The sequence below is a fragment of the Drosophila simulans genome, chromosome 3L (genome assembly GCF_016746395.2).
Source record: "Drosophila simulans strain w501 chromosome 3L, Prin_Dsim_3.1, whole genome shotgun sequence".
Lineage (NCBI taxonomy): Eukaryota > Metazoa > Arthropoda > Insecta > Diptera > Drosophilidae > Drosophila > Drosophila simulans.
The window spans coordinates 7,302,684-7,330,157 of NC_052522.2; the positions used below are offsets into that span (position 1 = coordinate 7,302,684).

The window sequence follows — 27,474 nt, forward strand, 5'->3', positions numbered from 1 at the left end:
ATTAAAGCTTAAAGCTGCCAATTTGAATTTACCACTATATTCTATATAGTTAAGTGTTTCTAAGCTTGTGACATATTTAAAATTCAGCACATATATTTCAGGATTTTAAGCGAATGTTTTTGTTACAAAAACAATATATTGCACTCAATTCAATTCAGTAAATAGGAGCGAATATAAGTAATACCTTGTTTAAATACCTAATTAAAGGCCAATTAATTTCTATTACAAGATTCGATTTTAATTTCTAATATTATACTAAATATTAATGACTTCAAGGAGTCACTCCAAATGCGATCCACAAAATTTCCCGCCAATTGCAGGCCAAGCCGAAGTATCTACAAACAAACGTTGGCACACACACACACACACACCGACAGACTCTCTAACAACAACCCCGAAAAGCCACAAAGCAAACACAGGGGGTGGGCGAAGTGGGTGGGGTTTTTTTATGGAGCAGGGGGCACACATCCATTCGTCTGACGTTTGGCTCGTAAGGCGTAAAATCTGCAAAGCTCAACACTGAGACCAAAAGCCGGTTACCCAAAACCCCAACCTCCTGGCCGATATACCCTCCTGCCCACTGTTATTTACATTTTGTTTTGCCGGCTTTTCCGCACGAAGCCAAAATCCGACAGATAGCCGAAACAAAACGAGCGGAAAATCCGAAAGATATACGAGCCTTTTGCCAGCGATTCGGGGCTGGCTTTATTTCGATTCCTATCCAACGATTCAGTTGGCAACGGCCCGCACTGTGAAACGGTCAGCTGTACGCTTTTTTCACTCCGCCAAGCAAATACAATTCAAGAGTTCTCTGTCTATGTGTGTTTTGAAATATTCTTCTAAATATTTGGAATCTTGGGTGCCGCGTGTGTTATTTTGAGTTATCGCGATTGCGGCTAAGTGCAATTAGTGCCACAAATTTAGTGCAATGAATTGGGAAATTTATTTCTCTGGCCAGGCGCATCATTAGCAAATGAATTTACCAAAAAGATATTATTAGTGAGTGAGCTCGCGTGAGTTTAAGATTAGTGTTCAAGTTCCAGTTGTGCTAAGGTAATTTCCAACGAATCTCTAGTCCTCTAACGTCAGATCCTAAACATATGTCAAAAAAAAAAAAAAAAAAAAAAAATGAAATAACAGAATGTCGCGCATGTTAATTAAGACGAGGCATAAAAAAGAAATGCCGAATGTTAGTGGGGCCAATGCCAATCCATCCATCACTCAATTGCCAGTTCAGCAACGGATTTTCCGTCATTTTTTGTCGTTCTCCCCCCATAAAACTCTGTTTTTCTATTATTTTTGTAGGCCGGCAGAAAGCCAAATGTGCATTAATTTTAATTTGAAAAGCAAGGGAGTCGAGTGCACATGTGTTTCATTATTTTTTTATCTTGCGTCAGGCGATAAATAATCAGCTGGCTGCGAGTGCGATAAATATTTATGCAATTGGACTCACTTGTCTAAACAGATGCCGCAGACAATCTCAAACGAAGCGATCACCCAGCACTTAATAAAATCTGCGGAAAATCAGAAAAATCAGACTATATCGGACTTTCAATCTGGGACACATCAACTCCGTTTCCTATTTTTTTTTATTTTGCCGATTTCAGTATTGTTTGTTTATCTTGATGCAATTTGTGCGGCCACGCCTCTCAATTAAATCGTAGCCCAAAAAAGTTATTCCTCTGGGCATGGGATGGGATCCTTTGTTTTGATGTTATCAGCTGAGACTCTCTGCCGTTGCTGTTGCATGTTGGCTAACAAAATAATTGACAAAACAAATCATTTACGTGGCAAAAGTTTGTCAGTCCTCCCCGAATTTCTGCACCCCCTTAACCCCAGTCATCGCTTAAATTGCACACGGCGGCCAGACACGCAACATGTTTGATGACAAAAAAAAAGAAAAGTAAAGGAAAACAAACAAACCTAGCGGAAAAAACACGAAAATTGTGCAACATTCGGGGGCACTGAGAAAATCGCGCTGAAATATAAATAACAGCATAATAACTAGGCAGACCGGCCGAGTGGAGATACAAATGAGCGGAATAGGTTGAAATGGGATTGGGATGGTGCTGGGAACAATAAATTAATTCGTTAAATTTCTGGGTCTATAAAATTAAGTTTCATAGATTATAAAAACATTACAGTGCTAACAGAGTAAGAAGATTATCTAGTCAATTGATAAGTGATTAGAAAATGGTAACAAAATATATAAACAATATGCAAACAATTTTTTATAGCTTGTTCAGAAAGTGAATTTGTATTGAAATGAGAAAGTAAAAATAGGATTATTCCAAAAATATTATAACAAACGAACACAGTGAGTGTGAGACTATCCCATAAAGAGGTAAACAAAACCGAAAATCGGTAATCAAACCAAATGCAAACGCAAACCGCAAGTTAAATCACATTATGGCCCGTCAGGCCGCAAAAAGGACCGAATCCTGCGGGAAACGGATTTGGGGTTTCCGGGGTTAATGTTTGGCTTGCGGCTCATAGTCGATTGCCTGATTTACGGGCATGCCCGCATACGAAATGCTCATTGCAATAGTCAACATGTTAACATGTTGTTAAACACACGGCGCTAAATCGAAAATGGGGGCTACCATTTTTACGGCCAAAAAGCCCCCAAAATCGCCACATTTATGGCTATTAGATTTTCGGTTATTGCCGCACCGAACTGAATAGTGCCTTCATATCGGTGATTCCTGTTGAAAATGGCGCCTGCTGCTATTTGGTTTATTAAAAACGAATTACTCCCGTTCGAACGCCACAGAGTATGCAATGGTTTTATGACTTTTCTATTGCTGTACCCAGTCAGCATAATAAATTAAATAGAAATAGTAAGATACAATGCGTTGTCCTTGGTTCAAACAAATTGTTGCCACCATATATTTTATAGCTCCGATGGATTTTCATTCGAGTACACGCTGAGTTTATGTTCCGCTGATTGGCCTGTGAAAAACTTTATAGCATTTTAATTGCTTAGACTTTCGATTGCCTCACAGCTCGGTCACATGTGTACAATTCCTGAAACTTATTCATCTCGATCGTGTTTATTTATCCGCGCCTAATTTATGCAAGTAGTTTTGCTAGCATCGATTTTCACGTCCTTTGCTCCACCGGAATTGTATTAATATGATAAAAATTTCAACAACTTCGTCTTCGTCACCTAGCTCCAAGTTTTCGAAAGAACTGCGTACAAGTGAATACTATAAACAAAAAGCGTTGGTATTTTATGGTGCAGAAATTCTTATAGCAGAGACTAGTTTTCTAGGGAATATATATGTAATATATAAGCTCTATGGAATTGTAACCTTTGGAAAATGATTTAATACGCATTTTTTCAGCGCATAGTTCACCTGTTAATTTCTGGCAGCTGACGCATCAAAGGCCGCAGCCGTATTAACTTTTCATCTAAACAGCCAAAAACCACAAAACTATTTAACGCTTTCTGCAGTCAAAATGAAAATCAGTGTTTATGAAGGGGTTACGCTGCGAAATTCCGAGCATATTAAAGCCATCTGCCCGGGGGCGAATGCAACTGCAATTCGCAGGTGTTGAGATGCCTTCTAATTTATGAGCTGTGCATAGTGGGTTAATGTAACAACAAATGGCCCATTGCTGTTTGAGTTAAACAAGATGGCCAAGATCCCCACCGCCAGCCCAACCACTGCCACAAGGTCACCTGCATCGTGGTGGCATGGAGTGGGTGGCGGATTCCGGTGGATTGCATTTACATGCTCCATTTGACAGCAACGAGGAAGCGGGCTTAAAGTGAAAGAGTTCAATTAGAGCTTAGGGAGCACGAACATGGGAACGAGAAACCACGGGAAATCCGAAATCGGTCGATAATTTCATTGCTCCGGCTTCCCACTTGATTAGCATTCCTTTGTGGCACAGATGTCCAGGGTTATTTATCTTAAATGGCTAGGAAAAAGAAATACTTTTACATTTCCCTTTAAATATTTAAACGAATTTGCTCATTTCATCAAAAAATTTTATCACAATGTTGTACTTTAACATGAAATTATATGTAGCAAAAGAATTCAACTTTCATTAACTTTTAAGATTTCCTAATAGCTGAAAATATATCTTTTGTCGTGTATAATAATTTATTCTTTGCTGCATAGTAGCAATAAAAGCTATTAAAAAGTTGCCAACTACAAACTTTTGGCTATTAAATCTTTAAATTAATATATTCAATAAATTAGAATAAATATAAATATTCATATTAGGCTCGCTTCAACTATGCAGCTCTGCGAATTCGACGAGCTTGTAATAAACCATAAACCATATTACGCATACGCCAGGGAGGCATAAATAAGTAAGCAAAACGAAATATTTTCCGATCTGATTGATGCCTTCCTACCGGAAAATCGTTTTGGCCAATGGCGTGAAATTCACTTTCGTTCGCTGTTGGCTTTTGTTGTTTTGGCCCCTTTATTTTTTTGATTTTGATGCCATGCACATTTGCAGGCTTTTGTTTTGGGGTTTACGTGTTTGAATTCATGTGCCACGGGATTTTATTGATTCCCAGCTTGATTCACTGCCAAGAAACAAAGACAGGCAGTTGTTAAGTGGGCAAAAGCCAAGGCACAAACACAGCGAAATAATTAGCTAGGCAGCTCGTAATGTTGGGCCATAAATCCAGAGTCTGGCATTTCGTGTCAAGGCTCATCGGCAAATCGATTGATAAATTAATCAGAATTAGTCCTTGAAAACCTATACTAAATATTTATAGGATTCGTATTAGCTGCGCGCCAGGATAATCGACTACAAGTGCTTCGTTGGAAATTTTTCAATTTCAATTGTAATTTTAAATGTCCATCAATGGGTGTGGAGTAGCTTGGGCCACCTTTAAGGCTTTATATCGCCTTATATGAAGATATAAATCTGGCTGAAGATATAAATCCGCCCAACAACGAAGCCACTTAAGCCAACTTTGAATGTAGCTGACAAATGAAGACTGACATTTACCAAACAATTGAGCTGCAGATGGAAAAAAGAAAATAAGGAGAGCTGACAAAACAGAAAAACCAAATTATTCCGCTTACAACTTGTCGCGACTGTTGAGTTTTTGAAAGCAACTTGTTGTAATAAAGCTTCAGATTTCCCCTCTCACATTTTGTTTTATTTTTGGTGACTCTGTGCTGAACGTGAAAGATTTAAAATAAAACCACTTAGTCGCTGAGCTCCATTTGCAACAATTGTTTGAGCCTCGCGAGCCATGATAAAGTGTCCTCAGAGACATCAGTTACCAAAAAAAAAAAACAAGGACGAGGGGAATCCCCGAATTCAAGTCAAATGCATGAACTTTTGGGGGAAGAAGCATTTTTGAATAATTTCAACACTTGGCGGTTTTAGGGTGACAAATATATATGTATGTGTATCTTATGAAGACTAATTTAATTGCCTCATTTTGTTAATATTTTGTATATTGTTTTTGTAACTTGTACCTTGAATTAAAACGTTTTTGTTAAGTGTACGAAGTTTAAGTATAAACTACTCAACTCTTTGACTAAATTTCCGGCCAAAGTAATTTGGTTTCTTTGGAGCATGTTAATAATTGCATTACTAAATCTTAGAATCCCCTTGCTACTAATTTCCTATCTCCATAAATTCCTAAAGTTTCCGTCATTTCTTAAGCCCTTCAAGCAATTTTGCGAACTCACAGCAATCCAAAGGCCAATGGGATGCGTAAATCCTTCGATGGAATTCACCCATGCCGGAATAAAATTTATAAGAATTTCGCTGGCCAGTCGAGCGTATCCGCTTCAATTTAAACAATTAATGTCAATCTGCGCCGAGGGTGAATAATTTTTCTACGCTCTAGAAACGTTCTTGGTGAGAAAAATATATTAAGAAGTAAGTTCATTTGATTTCATTAGATTCGATCCCACAGAGAATTCTATCTATTTACCCAAAAATCATTATATGCGAATGTAAATACTAAGCACACCATGACGGTGTGTGTTTTTTTGTTTACATATAGAAGTATACATATATTTTTAAAAAGCCAAACACACAAATAGGAAAATCTTTGAACTGTGTAGCTGAGGGTGGTGGTCAAAAATAGAGTGTAGCAAAAGATTCAGATACTTTTGAGCACTACCTGGGGCGCAACTAAGTGACACCTATTTCGGGATTTTAGTTGTGCCTTGTGTTCATTATTAACTGAAAGCTGACAGTTGGACATGTAATTGTGTTTAATTGAAAATGAAAAGCCTCACATAGAATCATACTCATATTCAGAATGCACACCTGAAATCCTAAACACACACGTACGTTTGCTCGATTTGAATGTCAGACTGGCGCAAGTTTTCAGCTTTTCAGCATCGCTCGTCGTCTGGCGGAAATTTCAACGTGTTCGGGATGTCAACATTTCCCCAACACTTTCCCCCGCCCGATCACCATTTTCCGCCCATGCAAATGTGGAAAATGCAACAAGTTGCCAGCCAGCCAACAAAATGGCGGAAACGTGTTGCTGTCTGACTGGCGTCGACTGGAAAATCAAAGCTCCATCGCCTGCATCCATGAATTATGGAATGCATATTTAAACGCAACTTTAAACTTTTTTATTGCCCCGAGAAGGAGGAGCGATCCGAGTTGGGGAGGCATCCTAATTGTGCAAAACTTTCGCACACGCTTCATATCCTGGCAGCCGGTCCACTTCCACGTCCACGTCCGCTTCCCACGTCTCTGTTCATTGACTTTGGCAGCGTACAAGGATGCAGGACACACAGTGTGACTTTGTTTTTAATACACTCGACTCGACTCCAGCTGCATCGATCGGCGGGACAAACAAGGCTCGTCGCCTGTCTGGTCCTGCCGCAGTTCATTACTCCGCAGGACGACAATCCTGGCGCATCTTTTACACAATCAGAAATATTGAGATACTGCATCCTTGATTGCTCTACTATAGGAACGCACAACTTTTTTCGTACATTTTGTACCAGAACCTATGAATTTCTTTAATATTGTCAATATACATATACAATTTCTTAAACCATAAACTAAAGTAATGTAAAGTACTGAAATTTTGCTGACTGCATCCTTTGCCGGAGTTGTCCTGTGACTCCTTGCTTTTTTGTTAGCCGCTGTCGCTGCTTTACGTTGCCATGCTGGCCATGACAAAGATTATCAATAACAAGTCCGAGGCAGATACCCACATGCGTAATCCTTGCAACGGATATTGGCTACGCCACTAGATGGCTTCGCTCCTTTCGCCATAGCCCATCGAATGTCCTGCGTGTCCTGCCTGTTGGTCATCAGAGAACTGCAAAGGTGGCATTTTTAGCCACTCGACTCACACCCAACAATTTTGTGTGCGGGTACTACCCGCCACGCACATCGCGGGTACTTACAAACACACAGTATACGTCTGCACATGCAGACAAGACACCCCGTTGTGCGCGCACCCGAATAAATACGGTGACCTGCGTCGCGGGTGCCGATCATACTCGGCACCCATAACGGAGGGTAGAGAAGACAAACAGTCAGAAAAAGACAAATGCCTAAAAAGGGATGAGTGACAAAAACACTTGTGGGTTTACCGTTAAACACATGGGTGTTTCCAAAAATACTCGAGTGTTTCGAAAAATACTCGGGTAATAGTCTCTATCAGTCTATCTACTCTTGTAGATAGTCGAGTCACAGACAAGATGCGTAACTCCATACGTTTTACACTCCATACGTTTATACACTATTCTTTCGGCGTGGCTCTAGACTTTGTCGAATACTTTGTAAAATATGCCCTTCATCTTCATTATATATTATTATAATTATGTATATTATATTATATTTTATTAAATTATATATTATTAATATATATATATATGTAATTTAATTATTATATATATATATATATTATATTATATATTATTATATATTATATATATTATTAGCGTTTTTATTATTTAAATGTAAATTATAGTAAAAATAATAGTAATAGTAATAATGCTAATAGCCGAATCTATGTACATAATGTCACAAAATTCATTTCAAAAATGAATTTATGTAAGAATATTCGTCATTAGAGTATTCAGCTAGCGACTTGTGAAAAATTATTAAGGCAATGATTCGAAACGGGTGGCACCCGACATGAGCACGAAATTTTTCTTGGGTATTCCCTTTTACCCTTCATTTCTTATACCCGTCGCGCTTCCACCCATACAAATTTCAGGCGTACAAAAAATGACCTGCGGCCGATCGTTGACTGTGCGTCCACTCACCCATACGGCTCTTGCGCAGCAGGCCTCGGGTGGTTTTTTTACTCGTAACAAAAACACAACGTTGGTAAAACACCCGAATATTTTCTGTTGCCGCAAGTAGGGTGTCAAAAAAGACGGGGTGCCTAGAGACCGAGTGTTTATCGGGTGGACGTAGAGTGCCAGTGGCGGGCTGCAGTTCTCTGTTGGTCATACATATCAATTGCGTCCTCAAGCTTTTGTTTGTTCACAGCAAGCATCGCGTTTTATTACGCTTAAATATCTGAATATTTCTTAATGAGAAATGTGAAAACCTTGTAATTATCTTTAAATAACTTAGGAAAAGCTGGAAACTATTGTTTTTCATTATTTCAAACGTTTATTGATCTGTATTGAAGTCGTTTCCAGTTTGAGTAAAATCGATTTGTCCTATATTTTTCTGTTTTTCCCTGAGCAGCCAAAGCCAATAGCAGCATCAGCGCACAAATGAAATTTTTTTTTTTAGTTGGCTGTTTTGGAAAACTCAACATTTCCGCCCATTCTCCTTCGTACGCTACTCGTATTCGCATCATAATTTGCAATGTGTTTTCTGGCAGGAAGTTGCCGCTGAAAATATGCTGAGAAAATGGCTGGGTGGTTTGGGCGGGTATGTGAAAAGGTGTCCGAGCTTGTCATATCCTGTTGGCAGAGGATCAGGTGCAAGCATTTTCCACACCGGAAGTGTGAAATATTTTGACCTCCCCCATCGCCAAGCTCACCTGAATTTACCTTCATCTTCATGTGGCATGGAATTTTTCGCTGGAGCGTATTTTATTGGCATTTTGTACGAAATTTGTGGCCAGCAAGGAATTCTTTCGGAAATTTTCATATTAAATTTTTCCACTTTTCCCAACGGCCACGATTTCACTGGAAATCTCTCAATTAAGCTGAAAATCGCCACGATTTCGCGTTGCTCGCCGTGCGTATAATTGATTTAGCCAAATTGTTAACCACCTGAAAACGGACAAATTGCGCGAGCCTCTTTTGCAAAACCTGGCCCTGGAAAATCAGGACCAAATGGAGCTGTAAGTCCGCCGGGGAAGCTTTTAATTTCACGCATGCAGTGCATAAATTTAGCATTTTCCATTTGCATTTACATTTGGCATGGGGCATTATTATGCGACACTTGTCAATGGATTTGCATCGCACAGCAGTTGTCCACTTAGCGGTATTGGCCATTCTGCAGTTTTCCCACTTCGATTTGATGGGAGGGGGATAATCGAGGAAAAATCGCGCTCACATTCTAAAATTCGGAGTGTGGTTGGGAAATGGAAAATTAAAGGGAATTCAAGGGAAAATCAAGCCAATTTTATTATATGCTTTTTTATTTATGAGAGCATTGTTTACAGGTGGGAAATCTATTTCGCATTGGAAAAAGCACAATCATTTGCATTTTTTTGTATAGAATATTTTTCTAAGATGTAGGAAAATTTGGAAATTAATTGTAGGCAGCATGAAGCACAGGAAAGCCTATAAATTTAAAACTGCTATTTGTATAAATTGCATTAATTATAAATTAATGTGGTATTGTTCGGATACAAAGTATCCGCTTGCAATGTATTAGGGCAATTGTATCTGAACATGCCGAACATTCCACGCCTGTCAACGCATCTTCACTCAGCGGCTTCTTCAGCGGCGCATTCTAGAGCCAAAAGTGCAAATTCTAGAGGTGCAGCCAAATTCTAGATGCTAGCCAAATGTTGCTGCTAATTAAATTGACTTCGTTGGTCGCCCTATCCTTTATGGCCTCTCTGTTTTGATTGCTGGCTGGTGCCGCGGTGTTTGTTCAAAATGTGGGTCAATTATGCGATTCGTCGCGTCACAGACAAAACCACACGATGGGTTGGGTTGGGGGCGGTGGTGTGGCAAAAACATCCATCAGTGGCCATTGAAATGTGCGGGAGGATGGGCACAATTCGCACAGCAGGTTGTCTTATGTAATTATTTGTCAAATTCACACTGAGCAGCGGCAGTGTGGGGCCATACCCACATCCGCTAACGAGCCGCATACACACGGTGACCGCAAAGCCATCCAAAACCACCCACCCAAATCACCCAAACCAGACCCTCCTCATCATACTCGTAGCCGCGGGCAATCAATCAACAGCTGGCTCATTATGACAATCGAAGTATTCTATAGATATAGATGGAATTGATCGAAAGCGGAGCATAAAGGCATAAATAAATATGATGTAGCCATTATAGTATATATGTGTGATTGGACTGGAACTGGCAAATTGCTTAGTCAACCGGTCCGGGGATCAGAACTTCCGGCGTGTCCGGCAATCGGAAATAATTATCTAAAATTTGTGACAAATGCGGGTGCAGATAAGATTAAAGTTGCCAGGCGTGTGGAATTTTCCGCACTAGCCGAAAAGTATGCAGCAGTTCAGGGGTTAAACCAACTAGGAAAAACCTTTAAATATAGCCACATTACTTCCATAAAAGACATAAATCTGGAATGCACTTTGCTCCCAACATAATTCACTTCACATCCGACTATTTAGTTTTGTACAAACGTTTATTTTGGTTGATTAATATTACACTCTTTATTGATAAATTATGTGTTAATATAAATAATGTGTTTCTTTTTTTTTTTTAATTTACCGCTCTCTTTCGTTAAAAACAAATTGGCAAAATGTATGCATTTATTTAACATAAATATCAGTAATATAAATTAACATCAAAGTAGAGGCTAATTGTGCATTTAGTATACATTAAATCAAGTCCAGGCAAATGCGTTGAGCGGGAAGACCATTGATCAGACACACACATTCTCACACACGTAACTCTAAATACTATATGTATAAATGAAAGTTTCTTTTTTTTTGTCGGCTTCCCACATTCCCCGATTGTTCAGATATTGGCCATAGGCGGGGCCTTCCTGGGGTTTTTCTTCCCCACCCAGATAACAGCTATCTGGTACTGGTTATAGTGACTGTGTTTGGGGCGCTAAAGGCTTTAAATCGTCTAGATTTATTTACAATTAATTTTATTTGATTTGTCATACGTTTCTCAGGCCAAATTTCGTTTGCAAAGTTATAATATAATATAATGCACTTGCTTTTTAGGGCCATTTATGGACTACTACTTGCGAAAATCAAATTTTCTTTCTTTTAATTAACATTATTTTAATAATCTGTTTTAATTAGTCGAAATCATTTTAAAAATGTTAATTCTTTTATGTCATAAAAACAGAAGTGTTTCGCATGAGTTGTACTTAATCTAAATTCTAAAACAAGTTAGTCATTAAAAATGCTACGAAACAATAACTCAGAACAGAAAAATTTTAACATGTTATCGAGAGCAATATTGAACTTGTTGTGGCAGTAAGAAATTTTATCAAATTTGAGCAATATTACATCCAATATTCCACGTTTTTGAAGTTCTTACACATTTATTTTACCGTGTACGCACAATATCATACTTATATGCTTATGCATGTGTATATCTTTCTATCTGTGATCTGCCCCCCTAGAGACCCCTTGCCCCGCCCCCACCCCTTGTAGAGCCCCCTTGCTGTCGTTGTTTTTGTGGCTGCTGCTCCCCCACATAAAGCTGACAATAAAAACAAAACTACGCTCACTCATTCACACACTCATGCCGTCACACTCGCAACCCAGAGACGCACTCACACTTGCACACACACTCACACACTATCTGCTGTAACTAAAGACCCAACAAAGCGAATATGAATATTTTGCACAGAATTTTGCGCTTTGTTCTCTTCTTCTCTTCTCGTTTTTTTTTGTTTTTGTTGGAGTTCTTCTTCGCTTTTTTGTTTTGGGTGGGTTCAAAGTTCTTAGAGCAGGGCGCACTTGTGCCTCTTGGGTCCTCGAACGACAGGACATAGCACGGATCGTATGGCCTCGTCGAAGACCGTCTTCAGACCCTTTTGGGTCAGGGCCGAGCACTCCAGATACTTGACCGCAGCTATTTCCTTGGCCATCGCCAGTCCCTGGGGATAGGTGATCGGTGTCAGCTTCTTGTCCTTCAGCTTCTCGATCGTCTGCTTATCGTCGCGCAGATCCAGCTTGGTGCCGACCAGGATTATTGGCACACTTGGGCAATGATGACGCACCTCGGGAAACCATTTGGCCCGCACGTTCTCAAACGATGCCGGATTCACCAGTGAGAAACAGATGAGAAAGACATCCGTTTGCGGATAGGATAGCGGCCTCAGGCGATCGTAGTCCTCCTGGCCAGCCGTATCCCAGAGGCCCAGATTGATGGGCTTGGCATCAACCATCACATTCGCCGAGTAGTTGTCGAACACAGTGGGTATGTACTCGCCCGGGAAGGCGTTGGTCGTATAGCTGATCAGCAGGCAGGTCTTTCCCACCGCTCCGTCGCCCACAACCACACACTTGATGGCCTGCATGATGAATGCTGTACTGGTGGTACTACTGGGCGATCGATGGATTCAGCAGCTCGATGGGTTGGTTGTGCTGGGTGCAGAGGGTTTTTCAGTGGATCAGCTGGTTTCGTGCTCGATTTCCAGTGGCTCAACTGGTTTTCTTTGTGGCTGCTTAACTTTATAATTACTTCGGGGTAATCATTCAACTCAGTAGGTCAGGCAGTTTTTGAATGTTTCGATATTTGTACTTTTCTTTTAATTCAACGCACAAATTTTAGTCATACAATTTAGTTTTGCCTTGTATCGCAGCTCAGCTAGTTTTTCTAATTGTATAGCTTTTGCTTTTCGCGTTGGCGTTCTGCTTTTATTGTTTCTTTTTTTTTGGCGATTATACAATAATTTGCTCACGCACTAATACAAATTCTGCCCACACACACACACACTCACAAACATTCGCGTACAGAGAGAGATGCGAATTTGAAGTGGAGTTTGATTTATCGCGAAAGTTGTTAAATCAATATTCTTAATTGAAAGCAGAACCGTGACGGCGTTCTTCCTGTTCGGTCGGTATATTATTTATGAATTAATTGGGCCCGCATATGTGGGGATTTGCTGATTTGCTGTGGCAGAAACGGAAAAAACACGCCCAAGCGCTGTGAAATCTTCGCGGCGATTGAAGAAAATTTCTGCCTCCGCTGGCAGTTGTTGTACTTGTTTTTTCACTGTAGTTTTCGCTCTCTCAACTTGTTTGTACGGCTGTCTCGCTCGCTCGCGTGCGTCGGTCGCTTAAATGAAGCGCTTTGCGCATACGCTCTCCCACACAAAGAGCGAGCGAGCGAATATGAGCGAGAGCGACACAAGCACAGTGCAGTCCCGTAAAATTAGTCACAGTGAGTCATTCGCTCGGTGACGTTAGTCGTGGCAATCCATAGAGAGCAGAGCGAGACAGCGAAGCGAGGTGGAGAGAGAAAGATAGTGAGTGTCTTTACTTGACCTTGCTTTGGTCGTTTTTGTAGAGTTTTCTATATTTGTTCGACGGTTTTCCACGAATTTCCCGAACGTTGCTTGTTGTTTTGAGCCAATTTCCACGCGACTAGAGACTATCAGAGATGTGCGGTACCTAACTCAGGTACACATAGCTTGTAGCTTATCTCGGTACAATAACAGTGCCACACCAAAAATAAGCACAACGTTGATATTGCGATATAAATATTAATTGAACAATATTTTTTTATTGATGAATCAATTATGTGACCTAAATATGTGTCACCGTCTTTTTATGAATATACTTAAATGGAAGTATAAATTTTTAAAATTGGTACATGGGTGCAGATTCTGGAAGTTCCTTTAATTTCCCTTAATTTGGGCCATATTAATCAATTTACGACCGTTACATCCCATCTAATTCTTAAACGAATTATTAAATGTTTCATGACCAGCGATATTTGCTGCCGTTGACTGTTTTAATGGACCACAAAATTGCGTGTGTCGGCAAAAACCAAAGCCCAAGGAATAACAAACAAATAACACTGGCAAACAGTGCAAAATATCGACAGTAAAAACCGAAAAGCAAAAACAGAACCCAAACCGAATCCACCGAATCCGCCGCATCCGCATTCAGCCAAAAGTGATAGCCGAAATATTTCGTGTTTGTGTTTTGGCTTCCGCCCCAAAAACCAGACACCCCCTTCCCCCACATGCCACGCCCATTTTCGCATTGATTTTAAAATGGAAATGTTTAAAGTGCCGTCGGCGAATATTTTCGCATATAAGTTAATTTCTCGCACTGCTGATGGTGCTGCTGTAATTGGATAATTAAATAGGCGCCACAAAATTTGTTCTCCAGCAATCCGAACAACAAGCACGAATATATGAATTTCAATAATATGCATTTTCAAAAAGTTTTTAATGGAATTTACTGTAAAAAATCCGCAACAATTAAATCGCCAATGAAGTCCGCTCAAGTGGAATAAATGTTTCTGTTTCCGTTTGTGCGTGGGTGAATCATTCGATTTCGTATTCGATTTCAAGTGGGCGGGTGGGCGTCGCAAGGTTATCGGCGGTCAGGGCGGGAAACAATAACAACACTTTTTCGAATTAATTTTCAAATTACAGCGTAATTTAATAGATTAACCAATCGAAAGCTTTTGGCTAAAACAATGGTGTTAAATTAAGTTGAAAAGCGATAAGCGCAACAAATAATGCAGTTATCAAATTACCTTTCAGCAAAGTTATTTACTTAAACAATAACATTTTGAAACCCAAATGAGCCCTAAAGCTCCCAGAAAAAAAAAACGCATTTGGTTGCAGTGTACCTATATTTTTCATTCCTACCATATCCATCATTTTAGTTTTGAAGAGGCGGGTTTTTCCCAGAGAAATTGGGAAGTTTAGGTGCTTGCCCGACACCTGGTACTTTTAATCCCTGGACTTCGCATCCTGCTGGCTGCACCCATCTTCTGCTGCCGCTTCTTCCTATGCGTCTTGGCATTTCCACGACGGATTCTACGCTTACTGGTCCGATCATCAGAGCGCGTCCTTTGCACTGTGACTTGCTGAGTTGACAGGATATTGACATTTAACCGCATTGCCGACTCGATGGATTGTCCGAATTGGGCCATCAGATAGGGGACTTCCTCGAACAAGTACTGCTCCTGGTCACTAAGTGCGTGCCAAGCGTTGCGGGCTTCCCTAACCAGTGTGACAGCTGGTATATTCCAACAGTCGCAGGCTAGGCGGTATTCCCGCAGAAAGTTGTACGGGGCACATTGGCTGATGAACACTGGCGACGTGGAGCCAATGCTATAGCTGTACTCCATCGGAATGCTAGGGAATGGAGGCGAATTTTAGTCGACACGGGCTAGATGATCAGGAAACTTAATAATTTTGGAAAAATCGCGGCACGGGGAAATATGTTTTATCAAATATTCAACATCAGACGTGCTCACATTTACAAATCGGTGTAATATCTAAGGGTTTCAAAATAAAAGCGTTACTGACATATACGTAAACAAATTTCTGATTACTTGTTTTTTGAAATCGGTTAGGTATATGTGCATTTTTCATTACCAGAAGTAAACTAACTGCGCTGCATAGTAAACAATTCCAATTGAAATGCCGCAATGAACCGCTTTGCATTAATCGAGTAATCCTTGGCACATTGAGGACTTTATCCGCATATCCTTATTACGACGCGTCCATTGCGGAGTGGAAAACTGTGCAAATAATTAAAGCCAAAGTGCGATACGTATGACAGCGAGTGCAACAATTATTTGATTACTGTCGCCGGGACTGCCAGTTCCCAGTTCAGTTCCCTTTGCCACGTAATTGGCGGAGTGATATATGCACATATATATACATTTATATGAATATATATCCCACCCCCTGGTAATCGATCCAGGAATTTCATGGGAACAGCTTGCTGGCCATTATGCAGCGAGTTATTCATAATTGTTGTTGCTGCCCAAGTGGCAGGAAAATGCATAACAAACTGAAAAATATTCAAGCCATTTTTATTGCCACACCAGACGAACCGCACACCAGATATACATATATATATATATATATATTTATATATATATGGCGATAATGAATGAATGTGCGCTAAAGAACCGCAGCCTGAACCGAAAAGAGCGAAATAAAGCAAATAGTGCAACTTCAACTGTAACAGGGCTACAATAACAATAAATTTAACACTTTAACGGTTGTGCTTTATATAATATCCCCAAATTGAAATAAATGGTTACATTATAAACAAAGCATATTATTTATGTTTAATAAGTAAGTAAGTATAAGCTGACTTTTAGGACGCCTGTTTTTTAGGTCAGCCTGTGAAATATTTGCTACTGTGTACTCACATAACTAACGGAGTTAAAACAAGATACTATATTTTGCAGAATATTTACAATAATTTTTATTAATATTCATTAAAAACATGATAAACATTCGTTAATTTTGTTGCTTTGATTCCAGAAAAACTTTTTTTGTGTTTTTGTTTGATTTATTTTTCTGTTTATTTTATGGGCAGCATTATTAAAACTTACATCTTTGTTCTGCAATGAATCAATTTATCCTTCACTTTTATTAGTAAAAAAAATAATTCACATTAGGAATACTCACAGAATCCCACTCCGGATACATACTTTATCCACTTTATGTGATCGCTGACGCGAATGTGTACCGAAGGATAACCACTGCTGCAGTTTTCCGGCATGAGCCATATGATGCCAATGAAGGTTGGACTTGGCCCCATTGTGACCACCGCACCACCAATGTCGCCCTCACAAACTCCCTTAAAACCCTCGCCGGAGGTGCACATCTCATACCATTTCAATGGGGTATAGAATTTGGCGCACTCCGTGTTCGTAATGACCTCCACTTCTATGCAACGCATCCATTCGGGCAGCCTACCATGTCGTTTTTCAGTTCCGTAGCCACAGACCACGGTCATATTTCCCACGTATCGATCGAATCTTGCATCATAAGCTGGAACGCGAACACGACCCATTCGACGATCAAACTTTTGGTAGGGACACTTAACCAGGTCAATTACATGGTCCTTATCATAATGAAAGCGGAAGTTTTCCCTGTAGATCCTTATGATGTCAAAGCCCCTATACGATCTTCTTGATGCGAGGTGGACTTCAATGTAGCTATATTTTAAAACATTCTTGACTGTAAGGATCCATTGATTCGAAATGATGGTGCCGGCTCCGTAGTTCAGGGATGAAGTTTGACTTTTGAAGAAGACGATTCCAACTAGGTATATGATTGTAAAGGTCTTGGCCCTATAGCCCCCGGCGATCCTGGGACTCAATTTATTTTTTTCACCGACCGAAACAGTAAGTGATAAGACTAACAATGTCACAACGAGCTTCATTGCCAAACAGTAACAATCTGTTACTTTACTACGATTGCTTTGAATAATATTTGTGGTGTGTCGAATCAATTTCATAATTCCTGTTAGTTGTAGAGTTGCAGGGTATACTCGATTCATTGGACAGTGTGTAACAGGTAGAGGGTATCGTGTCCGACTGTATAAGGTATACATGTATTCTTGAGCTGGATTATTTGCTAAGGCATTCTGGGCATGCCTATCTGTCCGTACGTCTGTCTGTCCGTTCATCTGACAGTCTGTCCGGTGATATCGAAAACTAAAAAAGCTAGAAAATCAAAATTCAACTAGCCAATTCTAATGACACCTGTCCACGCCCACTGTAATGTCCAAAAATCGAAAATACTTTTAAAGCATTTTTGATATTTTTTCAATTTATTTTTTGTGTTGCCAATTTCTATCGATGTGTTAAAGAACTTTGAAATGTCTGCCTCGGACTGACACTATCTGAGTAACGGGTATCTGATAGTCAAGCAACTCGACTATAGCGTTCTCGCTTATACTGCTCCAGTTGTGGCCTGCATAATTATACCATCTATCCGCTTTCTGAAATGAATAAATTTAGACATTTACTTTCCATAGATGCATTATAATTCATATTTGGGATACTCACAAAATCCTACTCCGGATACATACTTTATCCACTTTATGTGATCGCTGACGCGAATGTGTACCGAAGGATATGCAATGCTGCAGTTTGAGGGCATGAGCCATATGACGCCAATGAAGGTGGGATTTGGCCCCATTGTGACCACCGCGCCACCCATGTCGCCCTCACAAACTCCTTTATAGCCCTCGCCGGAGGTGCACATCTCATACCATTTCAATGGGGTATAGTATTTGGCGCATTCCGTGTTCGTCATGACTTCCACTTCTATGCAACGCATCCATGTGGGCAGCCTAACCTTTCGTTTCTCAGTTCCCCAGCCACACACCATGGTCATATTTCCCACGTATCGATCGAATCTTGAATCATAAGCTGGAACGCGAACACGACTCACTCGATGATCAAATTTTTGGTAGGGACACTTAATCAGGGCAATAATGTGATCTTTATCATAGTGAAAGTAGAAGTTTTCCCTGTATATCCTTAAAATGTCGTAGCCCCAAAAGGCTCTTTTCGATCCGAAGTGGGCCTCAATGTACTTAAATACCAGAACATCCTTGACTGTGAGAATCCATTGATTCGAAATTATGGTGCCGGCTCCGAATTTGAGTGAGGATAATGGACTCTTGGCGTAGACGATTCCAACTAGGTAGATGATTGTATAGGCCTTGGCCCGATATCCGCCGGTGATCCTGGGACTCAGTTTATTTTTTTCACAGACCGAAACAGTTAGTGATAAGACTAACAATGCCACAACAAGCTTCATCGCCAAACAGAATTACAGTGTTACTCTATTACCATAGTTATGAAAAATATTAGTGGTGTGTCGAATCAATTTTATGTTGGTGCGACTAATTTGCTTAATTTAATTTCGCTTTCATTGTTGTAGCTTTCCATTTTATAGTATACATTTTCTATAGTAAAACTAGGTAATTATTGCTATTTATTTCGGTATGATCAACACGTATATTCCCGTGAAATTTGTACACTCAAAATTTTAAAGCGTGAATTTCTTGGCTTTTTAATTGTTTAAATACTTTTCCGATTTCCCCGCCGCACTTTATCCATTGCAAATTTAATTTATTTAATGAGCATCGCAATAAAACGCATTTACTGTCAAGTGATAAAATGGTATTGCAGCTCCGAAGCCCGATGTTTTCCTTTTTTTCCCCCCCACCCCGCTCCTTGGCATATTTTTCATTTATATGTGGTCCACATGTCAGTAGCATTTTCCACCCATTTCCACAGCCTGTTGACAGCAGCAGCAATTATTAACTTTTGTGCGGCTGCTGCCATGGCGCCGTGTGTTTGTTATTAATTTCTTGTTATTTATGCAAATAGTTGGCACTTAATACGCCTGTAAATATATTTAAATATTTGTATCCATTTTTTTTGTTTGTTTGTCGCTCACTCACTTTTGTAAATTGTTTTGTGCATTACGATAAATTAACAGCAAACAAAAAGCAACAATGCGCCGGGTGGTGACACGTTCTCCGCTTATCGACAATTTTGAGTACTTTTTCGGAATTTAAAACTTTTCAGCATGTACAAAGTATGAATTTCAAACCATGGGGCTTCCAAAACTTAGACTCCTTCAACTCTGGTCTCTAGTCCGAGTTCCATAAACTCGGCAGAGTTATCGCCAGCAGACGTGAAGTCATCTCTGGGCAACATATCAATGCACTGAGAGAAATAACGAACAGAATAATGAAAAAGCTAGTTATTTAGTTTGTTTGGTTTTGAGTTAAAGGGATAAGCTTTTCTGTATACATAAAATAAATTTAAATTTTTATAAAAAATTCTTTTTACTTTTTTTGCTTTTCTTAGTGCATTCTCTAAGTGGATTCTATGCTTTTCGGAAAGGATTCTATTCGCTTCGACCGGGGTCACGTCTGCGGGTCCTTGTTGGCCTGTTCTACCATGTCCTGGCCCGACTTCGTCCTGTTTGACTGCTTATGAATAAAGTTGTTTGCTGGCTTGTCAATGCACACATGGCATCATCATCATTCCTCTAACATTTCGGTCATTCCCTCATCCCTCCTCTTGGTTGGCCCCCCTTTCAATTGGGGTTATTTGTCGCTCTATCTGCTTCAGATCGGTGGGTGTGAGAGCCCCTTTGTTGACTTTTCGGCTTTCAATGGGCCACGACGTCTATTCATTTTTTTGTGCTACGCTATTGGGGCTGCCATCAACACCATCCCCCTGGCCCCCCGAGCAATTTGAAATGAAAAGTTGTCTGCCATATAAACATATGTAGAGATGGAAAAAGAAAACGCAAGATGATACGAGCAGTAGGCAGTAAATAGCAACAGGCGTGCCGACGAAATGTGTCCTTTGACATTTGATCGCTCGCCACCGATAATCCTGACAGCATCGCATCGTTGGCTCTTCAACAACTCCGGCAGCTTAATGGCTTTCTGCATTATTTATGGCACGTCGAGGCCCCATCAAAACGCTTTAACACGAAATGCTGGGTAAAAAGTATCGGGGAGCGAAATCCTCGAACAAGGAGGCTGCGGAATGTAGTCCACAGAGTCGTTGACTTTAAGCCGTAGACAATGCGGGGCATTAGGCATCCCGAGCCTGGGCGGATGCAGCCAAAGTAATTAAGCACTTTGCGGCAGAGTCCATCAACTTAGGTGAGAAGAGGGTCGTTCAATTCAACAGTTGAAATAAATCTGAACTAATGTCAAATCTATTTTCAAAGACACCTTAAAGTGGAGACTCCTTTAAACTGATTTGAAAGCCTAATTGAAATGCATTTCATTTGTTGTGTGGTTTTATACCTCATGTAGAGCATAAAATATGCGACTTTTCAGTGTCGTGTTTGTGTGTTTTAACCACACTCAATTACAAAGTTCAGCTCACATGGAGGCTCTACGTTGGCATCCTGAAGTTTAGCCGGCGACGACTTTTACTAACTCACTTGCCACGAGGCGTCTTAATTTACTTTTGCGCTCGGGCGTCTGGAAAATAAAAGTGCAAACGGTGGCAGCCTTTGTCCTGGGCCTAAAACGGCTGGCAGGACTCAAAAAAGGGGAAGAGAAAGGAAGGGCTTGTGAAAAGTGGGGACTACGGCAATTTCCTGCACATTTTCTAGCGGTTGAACTTGGGCTGCTGACTTGCTGCGCAGTGCAGTTAATTATAATTAAGCCAAGTTAACTAACCACTTGCAGGCACTTGAGAATCTCTATTGCCACACTCACTAGTCCACAGGATTAAGCAGCACAGACACCTTTAATATGTCAGCTACCCTTATTGTTGTCTTAATTAAAGTTGCATTCATTAATATGCCGGCAGCGGCAAAAAGTAGGCCACCAAAACTGTTGCATATTCAAACGTTTATTCGATATGACTCCACCCGGAATGGTTGTTGCTATTGTTGTGGGATATTCACAATGACGAACAGCAGGCTTCAAGGAAGCTGTTAGGCCATGCACTGTGAAAAATCGTACAAATTTTTCTTATAATTGTGGAATGTGTAAAATTGCTGTAACTAGCATGATCATATAATATCATCTAACACTCATCAAATTCTTATCTACTAATCGTCTGGAATTCAAATGTTTGCGAGTCAAATAAAGAGTGAGTCTCTGGATTAATATCAAACTTGTCTACTTGGCACATCTGATGGTTTTGTTCACGGTGCATTCGCCATCGGCGTTGTTCCTTCATTTGCAAGGACAATGCGACACAAAAATAGAAAGCGTTGAATGAGTGAATGAATGCCTGAATGGGTGAGTGAATGGATGGAAACCAGACAGAAGACTGGCAGGCAGGAATGCCATTATAATAAATAAAGAGTCTTTCACTCATAACTGGCGCACAATGCAGCCAAAGCCATGAATATCCCAAACTCCTTGCTACTCCTTTACTGCTTCCTCCGCTTGATTTATGCCAAACAATGCGAAAACGCTTTTAATAAAACTGATGGGAAAAGCCGTAGATACTGATCAATGAATATTTACCAACTTCCCGCAGCTGCCGTCAATGGAATGCAGTTCTATCTTGTTTTCTAAGCACTCAAATGATTATCGAATGCAATATTCTACTAAATAAATAAATAATTAGAAGTAGCTACTACAAAAAGGGATAGTATGTTTTATGCTTGTTAACCTTTTATTTTTTATTTTATATAGCTTATTTTTTTCTACGTCTATCAGCAGACTCCTTCCTTTATTAGATTCAAGTTGAAGCGACAAAAGCTTTCACAATTAACACCAACTGGCGCACCCATAAATCCGCAATAAATTCTTTGGGGGTGGGGATTGCATAAAAATCACATTAACAATTTGCTAGTACACGAGTATTTTATTTTTATGGCTGCATGTTTTATTTTTATTTCATGCACGTCTTTTGTACATTTTAATGACCTTTGCCAGCCACACTACCACACGCACACTATGCAAAGGAGCCACACACGCACACATTGAACACACATGTTGCCACAATGGGTGTGGTGGTGTGGGTGTGGGTGAGTGCGAGTGAGTGAGTGGGGCGGAGTGTCAGACAAGGACGCACTGCACTGTTGGCATCGAAAGCGCAATAAAAACGCTTAATTTTTCACTTTTACACGAGTGAGAGCAAAGTTTCTTTGTTGTTGCCGCTTCGGCACCTCTTCTCCATTTTTTATCCTTTTGCATCCTTTTTCAAAGGAAGGATAATGGGTGTGTAAATGGGTGTGCGTCCTTGTATAAGCCATTTGAAAGTTATTTAATTTAATAACAAGCACGAAACATGTTTCCAGTGAAAGCAAGAGGACATTAATAAGAAGAGGATATTTAGAAGAAAATAATAAAGTATAATTCAACAGAAGCATCTTCTAATTGGAAAAGTGTAAATAAACCAAAAATTTCCAAAGTATTAAGAACATATAATGTTTATATAAAAGGAAATTCTGAAAGCAGATTAAGGTATTAACCGATGAAAAAGTTTTTTTCAATTAAAAGGCATTTTTGCATTTTAATTGGCTGGCATTAAGTTAAAAATTCCCAAAAATCAACACGACAGCGTAAAGCCAATACACAGATAAATAAATGAAACAAAAACACGCCCATTGATACTTTTGAGCCCAGTGGCAAACAAAAGCGAATCTGATTTTTATTTATTGTTCAATGCGTTTTTCTCTTATTTTGCAGATTTTCCAAGGGTACCGTACAATCTGCAACCGCTCACAGATTTGGGGATTCGTTAAAAGTGAAAAAAATCAGCAGGCAGAGTTTGAGGGGAAAACAATCCGACTGCAAATGCAATAAGCCGTCAACAAAAGCCCCGTCTTAGCCACAGACAAAAAAGGGAAAAGGCCAGCATCAAAAACGGGGACAACAGCAGGGTTTTCGCCAGGATTGCGTTCTTGTTCTTTGAACACAGGTGCGACGCGGCTGCGCCCGTGCCCGTGTCCTTGGCAGGATCTGTGACGTTGCCAGTAGCCACCATGAAGCTGTCCAAGCTGTCCAACCAGACCAACTCGCAGGATCCGCAGGCGGTCAACTCGCGCATCTTTGTGGGCAATCTGAATACCTTCCAGTGCTCCAAAACGGACGTGGAGCGCATGTTTCAGATCTATGGCCGCCTCGCGGGTAAGTCCTTGTCATCCAGCAACCAGCCTCATTCCCTCTAAATCTGAATTCCCGAACATCCTGCAGGCATATCCATGCATAAGGGCTATGCCTTTGTGCAGTTCACCAATCCATTCGATGCCCGGAATGCCTGCCACGGCGAGGATGGCAAGACGGTCCTCAGCCAGACATTAGGTAAGGTATTATGTCTCTTAATGTCCTACATGTCCCAGTGACATCTCATAGTTAATATTTCATTTTATCAATTTGATTGATAAGCAAATTAAACTTTAAAGTGGAGAAACTTGAAAATTTTGGGAATTATTTAAAACATTTGTTTTGCTTATATGTCGAACCAATCCTTAAAAAGTTATAAGTAGTCCAAGATAGCCTTTTTGATGTTTGCCAATTGCAGTCTTCTCACTTCCTTCACCTTAATAACGGGTATATGATAGTCTAGACAGTGTTTGCCTTTAAAGTGCATAAATGTTGTCTTAAATCTGTGCAATTGCTGCGTCCCTTGAAATCGCCGCTAACGAAGGCTGCTGCTTTGCATAGACATTTTAGACCTTAACCCTCGTCCTCGCCTGGGCCAAAGTTGCATGTTCGCAGGATATCGCCAGTTATGTGGCTCTGAAAGGAGTTTGGGGCATTCGTCAGGTTAATGGCCGCCGGCAGCGGAAGCGTTGCACTAAAATCGAACAAACGCGCGAAAAAAGCCACAAAGGCGCCGGAAGGGCAAAGGAAGAAGGTGCGGATGGCATGGCTTGTCCTGGCTTATGGCTTACATACACACATAGTAGGCAATGGTAATGAAGGAACCGCCGACGATCCTGGCATGTGTAGTGGCCATATCTCCAGGCACCCTCCGCACTAATGTCTGAGTATTTCGACGGGCGGAAGTCGCTGCCGGCCGCAAAAACTTAAAGTGCGGCCGACATAAATCTTGGCACGATACTTTTAATGAAATTTCAATGTTGTGCCAGACAGTCGACTGTCTTTTGTATCTGCCTCCTTCCCTGACTATCCGACTATCTGGCAGTCTAGTCGTTCGGCGTTTAATGAAATAATTCAACGCCAGTTGCAGCTGCCATGTTGACGGTTCTGTGAATCTCTTTTTCTTTTTTTTTTACTCTTTTATTTACTTTTTTTTTTTGCATTTCTCCAGTGCGTGTCTCGTGTGGAGAACAAGTTAATGCACTTAGTGCTCTGTGTCGGTTGATGATGATGCTTCTGCTCCTGGCGGCAACGCGGCGGATGCTTCATATTCATACGCCCCGTTCGCCGCGCAAACAAAGCGAATTTTCCAGAGACTCTCATGGAAAATACTCTCCCGCTTATGCAAATGCGAATCGCAAAATGTGGAATGCTAATTCCACTGATTAGGAAAAGAAGAACCGACAACGAAGTGGCCGGCATAATATTTCATTGCTACGCGCCATTGACTTTGAAGCGCTGGAAAACGCGGCCAGGCCAACTAAAGCGATTTACACTGGGCTACCAGTGGGGATGGTTGGCTGGAACTTGTGCAAATCCTTCTTACGCTTTTATCCTTAATCTTAATTATAGCCTGCCAGCCCAACAGTCGGACAGTGAGGCAGTAAAAGGAAAAAACAAAAATAACAAAAAAGCCAAGAAGGAAATGGAGCAGCTGAAAAAAGAAAGTCTCAAAGCCTTCACGCCCGCTTTTCTTGCAGTATTTTTCTTTTTGTAAGCCAAACCCACCAATTTGTAGATAGCTCTGGGTTCCTCTGAATTTTACCCCTGCTCCCATTTTCCAACGGATTGGAGGCGCAGCCGTCCCACTTCAAACTTTGTCATGAATTATGATGAACGAGCGTGGGCTGCGAAATCCTGGTTCTTTCCGAAAAGCTATCCGTATCCACTCTTTTCATAAAAAAATCAAATGCTGTTAGGGTTTATAAAGCTATTTGAATACACTTAGGGAATTTAAAATACCGCCTAAATAAATATAGAATTAATCCCGCAGAACTATCATAATTTTTCGAACTATGTGAAAATCACTTTAAAAGCCCATAGAAAATAGTAAGGAATTTTTGTTTTAAAGAGCAATTCTTCTTCGACCATATATAGTATTTTTGTTTGCATCATTGCTTTTTGCATAAACAATAACTGACAATGTACTTTCTGGCTTTGGCGCACTTTTATTAAGATTAATGATTGGGGTGCAGCCAGATTGAATTAACCGAGAACTGCAGCTGGTCAATGGAAATGCACGTAGAATGAAAAAACAAAACATTTTTAATCACTCACATTTTGTCTATTCATTTGCATAATGAAAGGAATAGGGTTGCAAAGGAGTCTCTTTTATGTTCCCAAACAATGACTTCAAAGCACACTGAATTTTTGTATACTTATATTTTTGGGCTATAATACAGATTGCCTTTTGTCATTAAGAATTTCCCATTTCAAATTTCCCATTTCCAGATGTCAACATGGTGGCCGAACCGAAAGCGCATCAGATCGGAAGGAAAAGGCAGAATGTGAGCAAGACCGGAAACGATTGGTGAGTTCTAGCCTCATTTCAATTTAATCTAAAAGTTAATTTTGCTCAATTTAACGCCGCCATGTGGCATTCACTTGGGCTCTATTTACATATCATTTAACGGGTGGGTTTTTTCTTTCGAGTGCCCGCCCCACAAATAAATAAATAAATAAGAAACCATTCATCAGGCGATGGGGTCGCCCTTTGTTTCAACTGCCCGACCGGCATAAAATATTTGGCTGTCAACGGCTAGCCGGGCTTTTTGCGCCCAACCGGAACCAGGACACTTCAGGCCAAGTTCTCGTCTCCATTTCTCTCCTCACTTTCTCTGCTCTTGGTCAGTTGGTGTTCGAGTTCGCTGCGTCAACGTAGCCGTACTACGTATACGAGTATTTATGTGTATGTATCCTGCGGATCCTGTGAGTGACAGTTGCAATGTATGCCATAATGTCCTGGCGCTGACATGTGCACTTGTTTGTCTTTGTCGTTGGCGCGGCCTTAATGATGACTGAGCGACATTCACAATTTATTTGGGCCTTGAGCTTCCAGACCTTCCAGCACTCGTGTGGAAATATTTAATTTAAGCTTAATGACGCCGAAACGAAACGCCGAATGCGTTGGCGCTTTGGCTTTAAAAAGACCAACGACGCGGGACGAGGGCGAGGGTTTGGGACGGGAAACCCAACTGACATCGACTTGATTGTAATTAAAACGCAAACATGTCACGGCCCCCACCCGCTCTATCGAAAACCCATAGCTATGTCCAGGTGCTCTTGTGTTTGTCATTAAACGGCTGCTCACCTGGTTGCCATCCTCTGACCGCACACAAACTGACCGAAAAAGCCACAATTGTTGCACTCCACCACCCAGCCCACTGTCCCCACTCATTTGACCACAATTGGTTGGCTTCGTCAGGAAGTGGGAGGGGGCGGGGTGCGGTTCATTTTCGTCCTGGTTCGGCATTTGTATCAATCACTGGCAACATGACCCGACGGGAGACCCCGGCACACAAACACAATTGCCAAATGACAATTCAAACGGCGGCAATGGCAGCCTAAACAAATATTGACGGACTGATGGGCGGGTTGAGCAAGTGACTGACTGACATTGAGGTTGGGCAACAGTTGGCAGGTTCTTCATTTGCAGTTAATGAGAGGGAATTCACATTTATCGTTGGGCTTGGCAAATTAGGAAATTTGATTTTAAGATACAATTACTGTTACTATAAGGAATCACAACTTAGATTTTTAACTTTTTTGATACCATTTGTTAAGCAGGGTATTGACAATTCGTTGTTTCCCCTGAA

General features: G+C 40.7%; 5 protein-coding genes across 5 annotated transcripts in view; 1 reads left to right on the forward strand and 4 right to left on the reverse strand.

Moving 5' to 3' along the window:
• Nucleotides 1–705: 705 nt before the first annotated feature.
• Nucleotides 706–27,474, forward strand: part of LOC6737142 (homeotic protein female sterile) — a 32,070-nt gene continuing 5,301 nt past the window's right edge. The window contains exons 1-4 of the mRNA XM_016171011.3: nt 706–1,053; nt 23,243–23,683; nt 23,750–23,857; nt 26,111–26,189. Coding sequence (XP_016030768.1) covers nt 23,539–23,683; nt 23,750–23,857; nt 26,111–26,189 — 332 coding nt within the window. The 5' untranslated portion in view covers nt 706–1,053; nt 23,243–23,538. The remainder of the gene's footprint in view (nt 1,054–23,242; nt 23,684–23,749; nt 23,858–26,110; nt 26,190–27,474) is intronic.
• Nucleotides 10,749–13,305, reverse strand: LOC27206242 (ras-related protein Rac2). The gene has a single exon (XM_016170051.3). It carries the CDS (start codon nt 12,625–12,627, stop codon nt 12,049–12,051), a length of 579 nt encoding a protein of 192 aa, XP_016030769.1. The 5' UTR covers nt 12,628–13,305; the 3' UTR covers nt 10,749–12,048.
• On the reverse strand, nt 14,903–15,614 carry LOC6737140. Its single transcript, XM_016170050.1, has one exon. The coding sequence runs from the start codon at nt 15,420–15,422 to the stop codon at nt 14,994–14,996; it is 429 nt and encodes a 142-aa protein (XP_016030770.1). The 5' UTR covers nt 15,423–15,614; the 3' UTR covers nt 14,903–14,993.
• On the reverse strand, nt 16,492–17,518 carry LOC27207099 (serine protease 1). The gene is made up of 2 exons (XM_016182845.3): nt 16,723–17,518; nt 16,492–16,655 (listed from the first exon to the last, which is right to left on the reverse strand). Coding segments are annotated over exons 1-2 (762 nt in total). The 5' UTR covers nt 17,483–17,518; the 3' UTR covers nt 16,492–16,653.
• Nucleotides 17,853–18,908, reverse strand: LOC6737141 (serine protease 1). Its single transcript, XM_016170049.3, has 2 exons — nt 18,111–18,908; nt 17,853–18,043 (listed from the first exon to the last, which is right to left on the reverse strand). Coding segments are annotated over exons 1-2 (762 nt in total). The 5' UTR covers nt 18,871–18,908; the 3' UTR covers nt 17,853–18,041.